The following is a 10,517-nucleotide window of genomic DNA, read 5'->3' as shown; positions in this document are numbered from 1 at the left end:
GCACACTTTATGCCTAATCTGCTCCCTGATTGGCATCTGCTTTAAGTCCTGAGCAGCACCCCCATCTCTCTGACGGTCACCAGGTACATCCAGCTGACCCTCCACAGAGTCACAGGACTCCACCCCCTCACCTCGAGCCGACCAGTGGTGCTGAAGCAGGAAATGCATGCGTGTTCCTGCCCCAGTCGGTAGGATTAGTGCAGCTAATCACGCAGCGCTGGCAGTTCGTTTCAGACGCACTTCAAACACAAACCGAGATTTTAACCTGTAACATTCCACCTTTGACATGATGTAACAGGTACGCTGTGGTACGGCATAACAACACCCCCACTCGCCCAGCACCACCCAACAGCTGGACCTTTATTTAACTCAGTCGTGCGTACAAAGCGTGCACGTACCGTTATCTCCGACTCCTGCTGAGGTTATCCAGGTGAGATTACATCCACATTTCTATGGAGACCAACAGTGAACCAAGGTGCTCGAAAACGACCTAAAAACACGACTGAGCTCGGTCTGCAGGCACATCTGGACTTCATCTGGCTCCGCCCGCCCCTTATGCCCCCCTGAACATCACGTGGGCTAAAAACCACGAGGCGGGCTTCCTGTGGTTACAGGAAGTGAGCTGTGACCTAGATGTCACGACACACCTGGACGTACAGGTCAGAGCTGTGGCTGCGCTGTCACATAGATGTGCATGACATGTGTTACTCTAACCAGGATGTGAACCTTTCTGTCTCAGTTAAAGAAAAATGTTCACTCTGACCATGAACTGACTATGAATCCTGACCCGTTCGCCAGCCTCCATCAGCGCCAACACCCGTTTGAAACGCTCGCAGAGTGTACAACTTACTTTTAGGGTTTTCAGCAGCTTTTATTTTGGAAACCAGCAGGAAACAAAGGCTCCTTTAAATCGAGACACGGGCCTGTCATGTGATCTCAGCTTACAGTGAGACAGGGGTGTCTCTAGGCTCCTGTAGCTTCACAGAGACGCCACACAGGAAGTTGAGCTGCGTTCAAGGTGTTTAATGAGACACAGGTGAACCAGCTGACCGCTCACACGTACAAAACTAATGAAAATATCTACATTCACAAACACTGAACTGTCCACAAGCCCCGCCCAGCCCTCTCTGCCAGGCTCCAGGGGTCAGGCTAGGCTCTTTCAAAATAAAACAGCAGTACAGTTCCTATGTCTTCCCAGGATGCTTTGCACCTGTCAGTCTGTTGATCCGGAGCAGTGACAAACAGCTGACCCTGCTGTGGACAGGATGTCGGGAAACCCTGTGCATAGAAAGAGGTCATCATCATCAGAGCAACCTGTGACATCAGCATCCAGTAATCAGTAACCAATGAGGTTGCACGTACCTGCGCGGCTACAGTTTGAGCTCGTTGGCGATCTTGGAAGCGATGTTCTTGAAGGCAATGGACGTTCCTGAAATCCGTTTGAAGCGGACGCCGTTGAGTGAGAGGCGGGGCAGCTTGCACACCTCCATCTCCCATTGGACAAGACTGTCGGCGTGGCCATCTCCATGGACACAGAGCAACAGGAAGTGCTCGGGCTGCTCATAGTCGCAGTTGTTGGCATCAAGGACTTTCCTGATCTCGCGCATCATGTCCAGTGGCTCCATAGAGGATGTGGTCTTCATGCTCCACGTGAACCTCAGCGAGCGAGGCTTGGCGTCCTTCAGCAGAGGAGCAGCGGGGGACGCAGGCTCCTCTTTCTGCTCCGACGACATGTTACGGCTGCAGATGGACAGATGGGAAGTATCAGCTGACAAACATGCTGCTCTCTGATTGGAAAGTCTCTGTGTTTACCATCAACACTCCAAACCAATCACAATAAAGAGATGATGACATCATCTGTCTGACTCACCTGGAGCCCTCAGCTCTGCCATTCCTCTCAAGCTCTGAGAGCCCTCTGACAGCAAGGACACAGGAAGCAAGAGCAAAAAGGTGACATTGATGCAGCAGGAAAGGAAGGAGGAAAGGCAGAAGGAAGCAAGGGAGGAAGAAAGCAGAGTTAGTTGTAGCAGAAGAAGAAAACACTGGAGGTTCTGGTGCTGGTCGTTACAGCGCCCCCTGTCAGCTGCCCAGTAAACCTCCCATGATGCCTCGCTGTTACATACCTGCGTGTGAATTTGGAGGTGAGCTTGGAGAAGAGGTTGGTGGAGCCTCTGGCCCGTGATTGGGCAAGTGGTGCAGTGTCATGTGACAGGGTGGGGGAAGCAGGGGGGCCATTGTAGGTGGCAGTGCGTCTCTCTCGGAGCTGACCACCGTGAAATGTGCTGCGACTTGCCGTCCCTCGAGGGAAACGAAGCCTGTCAGGAGGAGTTGTTCCGCTGCTGACGCTGTGAGTGGAAGCTCCACCCCCTGATCGCTGGGGGGGCGTGGTCACTGCACTGTGTGGAGGATGGCAAAAGTTAGATACAAAGCGTACGGATCAGCAGGCATGACTCACCTGGCAACTGTACCTGCCGTCTCTGCCGTTATGGACCGCAGCATGGCGTTCCGCAGAGCTGCACACGTACGTGTTCCTTCTCGTCATGCTGGAGGACCCGCCCTGTGACACACAGCCAATGAAAGATCATAGACAATAATCAACCAATAACTGAGACGCAGTAGGTGGACATGAGCTTCGAAAAGCACAACTCAAGCTCATCTGCAAGCTGCAGTGTCACTCACAGGGGGTGTGGCTAAGCTCTTCTTCCTCTCTGGGATATCGGCCACATTGGGGTTGTTGGCGCTCCCCAGCAGAGGACTTCCTGTCTCCACAGGACTGGACTTCGTGTTCTGACTTCTGCCCTCCAGCTTCACCTCACACTCTGCTGACGTGGTGGCCTGACTCCTGGTGGGAGGAGCCATGACAGAACACACTGAGGAGGAGAGGAAGAAGGAGGTGTTAGTGTGCCATGGGTTGGAGCCAGGTCCCGGTGTAGGAGTGGGCGTTTACCTTGGTCGCTGTATCGCCTTTGTTTGGAGGAGGAGCTACGTGGGGCAGTGACGTGCGCCGGAGACTGGCTGCTGCTAGACGGCCGCGGTTTGAGCAGGGAGGAGTCGCTGGCCTCCACCTGAAACACAGACACAGCTACACCTGTTACACCTGCTACACCTACCAACTTTACCTGCTGTCAACACTGTAACCACTTACCTCCACGGTCTTGCGTCCCAGCAGCAGGTAGGTGGCCGTAATGTCATCGTACTTCATCTTGGAGAGCGAATCAGTGATTGCATCTCTGGAGTAGCCCATCCCCACCATCAGGTCTGACAGATCAATACTGACAGTCAGTGTGTGTCTGTGTGCGTCTATATGTGTGCGTCTGTGTCTGTGTGTGTACCGATCCTCTGCTCGTCTCTGATGTTCAGCTCTGGTTCGATGAAGGGTTTCATCTCGTCTTCATCAGAGCTGCTGTTGATCCACCGATCCTTCATGATTTGCTGAAAAAAGAAACAACGTAACGTTCAGGTAACGTGTTACCCGGTGAGGGTTAGTCATTATAAACAGATATTCAGTACATAATTAATACCCTCACTATCACTGCTGTACTGATTATTTATCATGGCTATATTGACTAGGATCCAGTAATTGTTGTCCTGTGTGAGGGATCTGAGCTGTGGTGTAATGATGTCATCTCACTCTGTGCTGATGTCACAGGACCAACATTACAGAGTAAACATTTCATGGCAACAAAGGAGCCAATATTTTTACAGATATCATGTTTCTGATGCTAAAGATCAAACTGTGACGGAGGACGAGGTCACACCAGCATTCAAGGAGGCTCACGGAACCGTGATCACACACACCATTCATCATATGTAAGAATGGGAAACACACACACACAGTCCACGATTAGCTGATTCCTGTAGTCAGGCTAAAGTTCAGTCAGCTGTGCGCGTTGTTCAGTTCAAACTGAGTGGAAACATGAAAACAGACCCAAGCTGCCATAGTAACCAGCAGCTCATGACACCAATGCATAATTAGGTAACCAGGTTTCTGACAAGCACACGAACCACAGGAAGGTGCCGTTCTATCTATACCGAGTCGCACCTCAAGACAGATTCTCCAACATTAAGCAGCACATGACAGAGGACAGAGATGTATAGACTATCAGGATGTCCTAAAGACTCCTTGAAAAGCCTCCAGTTGATTTAAAATGCTGCAGCAAGAGTACTGACAGGGACTAGAAAGAGAGAGCATATTTCTCCTATAATGGCTTCCCTTCATTGGCTCCCTGTTAAATCCAGAATTTAAAATCCTGCTCCTCACATAGGTCTTGAATAATCAGGCCCCATCTTATCTTAATGACCTTATAGTACCATGTCACCCCATTAGAGCACTTTGCTCTCGCACTGCAGGCTTACTTGTTGTTCCTAGAGTATTTAAAAGTAGACTGGGAGGCAGAGCCTTCAGTTTTCAGGCCCTTCTTCCGTGGAACCAGCTTCCTGTTTGGATTCAGGACACAGACACTATCTCTACTTTTAAAATTAGGTTTCAAACTTTCCTTTTTGCTAAAGCATATAGTTAGGGGTGGATCAGGTGACCCTGAATCCTTGCTTAGTTATGCTGCAATAGGTGTAGGCTGCTGGGGGATTCCCATGATGCACTGGGTGTTTCTTCTTCACTCACTATGTGTTAATAGACCCCTCTGCACTGAATCATACTTGTTATTAATCTCTGGCTCTCTTCCACAGCATGTCTTTGTCCTGTCTTCCTCCCCCCGGCCCTCACTGAGCCTGGTTCTGTCGGAGGTTTCTTCCTGTTAAAAGGGGGTTTTCCTTCTCACTGTTACCAAAGTGCTTGCTCATAGTGGGTCATATGATTGTTGGGTTTTCTCTGTATGTATTATTGTAGGGTCTACAAGCACCTTGAGGCGACTGTTGTTGTGATTTGGCGCTGTATAAATAAAATTGAATTGAACTGAAACATGAAAGATGCCAAAGTGGCTTCAGAGACTTAAAGTCGTAAAAACCTGAAACGAGTCAGCGTTGTGCACTTCCTACACCCTCGTCCAAGTCGATAGGTTTTTAGTTCATGTTTTTGTTTTCATCTGTTTATCCTTCACTCTGAATTGAACTGAATTATGCATATATGATGTATTGATTATGTACAGATGATGTATTGATTATATTGCTGATGTAGTGGTTCACCTCCAGTGTTCCTCTCTTGCCCGGGTTCAGCACCAGGAAGCGTTTCAGCAGGTTCTCGCAGTCCGTCGACATGTAGAAGGGGATTCGATATTTCCCTCGCAGCACGCGCTCCCTCAGCTCCTGCACACACACCAATCACTGTCATGTCCTGACGCTGCAGGACATCCTTAGACCTCCCTGCTCCTCACCTTCAGGTTCTGCCCGTCAAACGGCAGAGAGCCACTGACCAGCGTGTAGAGGATCACCCCGAGACTCCACACATCCACCTCTGGACCGTCATACTTCTTACCCTGAAACAAACACGCACAAGCATACGTCACAAATACACACACACTCTATACTCTGCAGCTTCACAGCAAACCACACACACCACAGACACCTTTGTGTGTACCTGGAAGAGCTCAGGTGCAGCGTATGGAGGAGACCCACAGAAGGTGTCCAGTTTTCCTCCCACGGTGAACTCGTTGCTGAATCCAAAGTCTGCGATCTTTATGTTCATGTCGGCGTCCAAGAGGAGGTTCTCCGCCTGCAAGGTAGAAGAGACCATTTGTTAGGAACACATGGAAGCCTGTTTATAGCTGGAGCGAAGGCAAACACCTGTTCACTGTGACAGTGAGCACAATGCAGACAGGAGCTGGATTCAGCTCTCTAAAACATCAGAGGAAAACCTCAATGCTTCAAAGTCAGCCTGTGTGTGTTTGTGTGTGTAACTACACTCTGTAGTAATACAGTTGTAGGAGCTAACATGGAGAGTCAGAGTGGTTGGCTCACTGTACATGACTGCAGCCTGTATATCAAAACATGGAAATAGGTGAGCAGCTAATGCTAAGTGCTAACCTATTCCTACACTAATAAATGAAAAATAAAACCAGACAGAAAATAAAATACTGCAGTTAGTCCGACGCCTCGAGCGTTTTCATCCTCCTGCTGTTTTTAAATTTATGCGATGACTGTAGGGGCGTCCAATGTTAGCCCCGCCCTGAACCCTACCTCCTTCCTGCTCCTCTCTGTCTTTAACAGGACCTGACAGGAAACGGATCACCGAGCAGGACGCTCACTTTCTCACTTCTCCACAACCAGAGGAATCACCCCCTGATGCTAGACATCAGAGAGAATGCAGCTTTTAAGGAGCTGCTTCCATTTTTACATACAGTTTGATAACTTCAGAAGAGGAAATCGAAAACACCCGAAAACGTTAAATTTCAGATGTGAAGGTGATTCCACACCTGCAGACTTCTCATATAAAGTTTAGGTGGGGCTTCAGAATAACCGCCCGGGGCATTACCTTGAGGTCTCGGTGAACGATGTGCTTCTGATGGCAGTACTGGACTGCAGACACAATCTGTGGAGACACACACGGACCTGAAACACTTGGGTATTATGGGATGGATAGTACTGCCAATGTGTTAGCATGGTAACGGCAGTGTGTGCATGTGTACGTGTTACCTGTCTAAATTTAGCTCTGGCCTCCTTCTCCTTCATCCTACCATGAGCTACGAGGTAGTCGAATACTTCACCTGCACACACACACACACACACACACACACACACACACACACAGGGTTCAAAGGTCACACCTGTCCCAGCCTCTGATTGGTTTAAAATATATGAAGAACTAACCTCCGCTGGCGTACTCCATCACTAGGTACAGAGTCTTCTCCGTCTCAATCACCTCGAACAGCTTCACTGCAAACACGTACATGTGTATACACACACACGGACAGGGTTCAGATAATGTAAGAGAGCTCAGCTCGCTCTCTTACATTATCTGAACCCTGCGTGAAGCCATCAGGCTGTACTTCCATGAAGTACAAGGGGAGTCCTCTGCACTGAACTCAGGCTCAGTGCAGAGAACTCCCCTTGTACCGAGGCTCTTAGAGCAGAAACAGAAACCAAACTGATCGCAGCAAAGAAAAACAAAGTCATGAACCACCTGATAGAAGCAGCCAGGTGATACGAAACAGCAGTGTGACGAGGCTCTGCCCCTCACCTGTTTAACCCCAGGAAAATTACAAACATGGCATCTGAGCAACTCTGGTCGGTCACACAGGTGTAGTGATGACATGAGGAGGTACTCACCGATATTCGGGTGATTTAAGATCTTCATTATTCGGACCTCCCTGTAGAGCTGAGACACAGACAGGAAACAGACAGCGTCAGGAACGCCGGGATAAATCACAGACGTCATCAAGAACGATGGGAACAGTTTGGTACGAAACAAAGTTCCTGTCTTTCAGAGGTCAGCTGTGTGTGAGAGATGACGCAGCGCTCTAACCATTTTTTTCAAAGTGAGCTGTGTGATTACGGAACAATGATCAATAATTATAATGTTAAAAATCACATCACTGCCTCAGCACGGCTCCTGTAAAAACCATTCCTGATTAAAATCATCCCAGCAGCACGCAGACACTTGCAACTGAAGGTACATCAGGTCAACTCACCTATAACACCTGACTGTTTCAGACCAGCCTGAAAACATTCAGGTGAAAGATCATCTTGATGTGAATTATGATGAACGTCAGCTCCCTGCGTCATTAAGAACACTGAGAGTGGGGCTGCTGTCAGACGTTTGTCTAGCTTTGTTTTTTTAGGGTGAATTCTGAGGGGTGAGGTCAGGTGAGGTCAGACTAAGGACGCGTGTATGATCTGTGATCACAGGTTTGGTAGTCTGCACAAAGCACAGGCTGAGATTTGATGGCAGAATCACACATTAAAAACACGTTTTTTCCTTGAACTTCAGCAGCGAGTCAGTAAACCAGCTCCAGATGAGTGTTTTCATGTTTCCTGCTCAGGTAAACCTAAAAACACCGTTCTCTGCTTCAGCCTGACTCTTTCTAAATAATAATAATAATTTGTACCATTTCAGTGTAATTTCTGCTGTGACACTTGTGAGCACGTTACTTCCTGTCAGGTGACAGTGCTCACCTTCTGCAGGCTGCTGGGGTTCAGCTGGGTCTTATCGATGATCTTGATGGCGACCTGTCAGACACACACAGGTGATCAGTGCTCTGTAGGGGGTCTGGGATATTTCCCAGTGGTCCCCGGGACTCATCTCACCTCCCATCCTGTTGGGATATGTCGAGCCAGCTTCACTTTGGCAAAGTTTCCCTTCCCGATGGTTTTCAGCAGCCGGTAGTTTCCCACATGCGGTGACTCGTCTGTGCCAGACGCCGACGAGTTTTTACAGCGGGCGGAACGGACAGAGCGGGATGGCACCTCGCTGCGCCCGTCGTCCACCGAGGCATGCTGGGAAATAAACACACAGTCAGCATGGAGCATGGTCCCAGCTCAAAGTATCTGTTCATGTTCCAACCCTTTTATCCAGCAAGCACCTGGTAGCAGTGGATTGTGGACATATCCCAAAATCATAGGTCGAAATGATGAAGAATAAAGAACATCACAGTACTCATTGATATAACATCAACGCTCACTAACATGACATCGCAGCGCCCACTGACATAACGTCATGCTCACTGACATGACATCAGTGATCATGATGATAATAATAATAATGGATTGCATTTCTATAGCGCTTTACAATTCCACTATTCATTCACTCTCACATTCACACACTGGTGCAGGCAAACCACAGTTGTAGCCACAGCTGCTCTGGGGCAGACTGACAGAAGCAAGGCTGCCATATCGCGCCATCGGCCCCTCTGGCCAACACCAGTAGGTGGTATGGTAAAGTGTCTTGCCCAAGGACACAACGACCAGGACAGAGAGAGCTGGGGGATCGAACCGGCAAACTTCCGGATACAGATGCGCTTCCCAACCCCCCTGAACCACGGTCGCCCCAGACATCAGTGATCACTGACATAACATGACAGCACTCACTGACACAGCTGCCAGCACCTACATCTGCGCTTTACTGGGATGTTTTTATTATGTCTCTTGGCATTAGAAACACTGGAGCTGCTCATTTAGGAGGATGTTCACCTATTTAATGATGAAGTCTGAGCTTGAGGTAACCCTGTGATGCAAACCATATATAGGTAATATTAGCAGTGGTCAAAGGTCAGCAGTCAGATTTCTGCAGTCACGAGTATGTTATTTACATTTATCAGTAAACAAACAGTTTTATTAAATAGAAACTGAACTAGAAACTAAGTAACTCACTGATCTGTTTGTTTGTTGTTTTCTAACTTTTCCAAACGAAAAACACAGGCGCACTCACGTGCTCGGGGTCCCGCTCGTTCACGGTGGGCAGCGGGGTCCTGGCGGACATGTTCCAGGGTCACAATGAGCCAGGGTCGGTAGTTTCGGTCATGAAGCCCCCGCTCCGCTCCGGAACACCTGCGTGACGTCAGCCTGAGTTTACCTAAGCAGGTTCCCACGCAGCATCACCGGCCCCGGTCCTGGCTGCACGCCCGGCGGGTTATCTGTCCCGGCTCGGCTTGTCTCGGCTTCTTGTCCGGCTTTCTGTAACCGACATCGACCCGAACGGAACCGGAGCACCAGTTCCTCTCTGCTGGCGGCTAGCTGCTAGCAGCCCGGCACTACCGGGTGTGCGCGTGCGCGGAGCCTGTCCGGTGGCGTGTGGTGGCTTCTGGCTCGAGGACACGGTGCCGGTTCGGTTCGGTCAGCGTCTCCTCATCCTCCACGGCAGCCTCTCCGTTAGCCGCTACGCTAGCCAAGATGGAGGACTAACCCAGCCCAGCGCGCTGATGGGATGTGACGTTAGAGACAGCGTGCGAAAGGATTGGTTAGCCGAGCGGCGGCGTTTGTTGTTGCTGGAGTGTTTACGGAGGCCTCCAGCGGTGAAGGGCCGGAGGTCCGCATTGTTATAGTATTTCTGAACCGCTGAAACACTAAACTTCCTCTAAACCAAATTCTCAGCGGCCTAAACTTATTTTTCCAACCAAACACTCATTTGACCAAAACTCAATCACTGTTCAGAAAAACTCAGTCTTTTTTCAAAACCTTAAAACGATCCTCACTACGTACGACTCTGGATACTCCTGTGAAAAATAAGGCCTCAAACCAGAAGTACCTGTCTCCGTGGTATAATTCTCAAACACGTAGCCTAAAGCAGATAACTGGTAAGCTGGAGAGGAAATGGCGTGTCACAAATTTAGAAGATCATCATTTAGCCTGGAGAAATAGTTTGTTGCTTTATAAGAAAGCCCTCCGCAAAGCTAGAACATCTTACTATTCATCACTGATTGAAGAAAATAAGAACAACCCTAGGTTTCTCTTCAGCACTGTAGCCAGGCTGAAAAAAACCAGAGTACTGTTGAGCGAACCATCCCTTTAACATTAACTAGTAATAAATTCATGAACTTCTTCACAAATAAAATTTTAATCATTAGAGAAAAAATTACCAATAATCATCCCACAGATGTAACATTATTTACAGCTACTTTCAGTACCAT

At 48.9% G+C, this 10,517-nt stretch overlaps 1 protein-coding gene across 2 annotated transcripts; it reads right to left on the bottom strand.

The window, feature by feature from the left end:
- Nucleotides 1–909: 909 nt before the first annotated feature.
- On the bottom strand, nucleotides 910–9,797 carry LOC134643783 (MAP/microtubule affinity-regulating kinase 3-like). Of its 2 annotated transcripts, XM_063496337.1 has the most exons (19): nucleotides 9,320–9,797; nucleotides 8,200–8,388; nucleotides 8,068–8,121; nucleotides 7,222–7,270; nucleotides 6,763–6,828; nucleotides 6,589–6,659; nucleotides 6,428–6,484; nucleotides 5,534–5,668; nucleotides 5,331–5,432; nucleotides 5,143–5,262; nucleotides 3,333–3,432; nucleotides 3,146–3,258; nucleotides 2,948–3,065; nucleotides 2,680–2,870; nucleotides 2,469–2,557; nucleotides 2,124–2,396; nucleotides 1,871–1,915; nucleotides 1,363–1,740; nucleotides 912–1,278 (listed from the first exon to the last, which is right to left on the bottom strand). In XM_063496337.1, the coding sequence occupies exons 1-18, from the start codon at nucleotides 9,368–9,370 to the stop codon at nucleotides 1,371–1,373; spliced, it is 2,193 nt and encodes a 730-aa protein (XP_063352407.1). In that variant the 5' UTR covers nucleotides 9,371–9,797; the 3' UTR covers nucleotides 912–1,278; nucleotides 1,363–1,370. The 2 variants fall into 2 exon arrangements, with proteins under 2 accessions (XP_063352408.1, XP_063352407.1); XM_063496338.1 differs by lacking the exon at nucleotides 1,871–1,915 and having other exon boundaries at nucleotides 910–1,278.
- Nucleotides 9,798–10,517: the final 720 nt, after the last annotated feature.

This window comes from Pelmatolapia mariae, linkage group LG15 (genome assembly GCF_036321145.2).
Source record: "Pelmatolapia mariae isolate MD_Pm_ZW linkage group LG15, Pm_UMD_F_2, whole genome shotgun sequence".
Taxonomy (NCBI): Eukaryota; Metazoa; Chordata; class Actinopteri; order Cichliformes; family Cichlidae; genus Pelmatolapia; species Pelmatolapia mariae.
This window is presented reverse-complemented; position numbering and strand designations above follow the sequence as displayed.

Coding starts and splice junctions, on each gene's coding strand:
- LOC134643783 (XM_063496337.1), bottom strand. CDS start 9,370: ATGTCCGCCAGGACCCCGCTGCCCACCGTGAACGAGCGGGACCCCGAG. Junction 6,660..6,762: donor GATGGAGTACGCCAGCGGAG/GTTAGTTCTTCA, acceptor GTGTGTGTGCAG/GTGAAGTATTCGACTACCTC. Junction 1,741..1,870: donor GGCAGAGCTGAGGGCTCCAG/GTGAGTCAGACA, acceptor GTCCATCTGCAG/CCGTAACATGTCGTCGGAGC.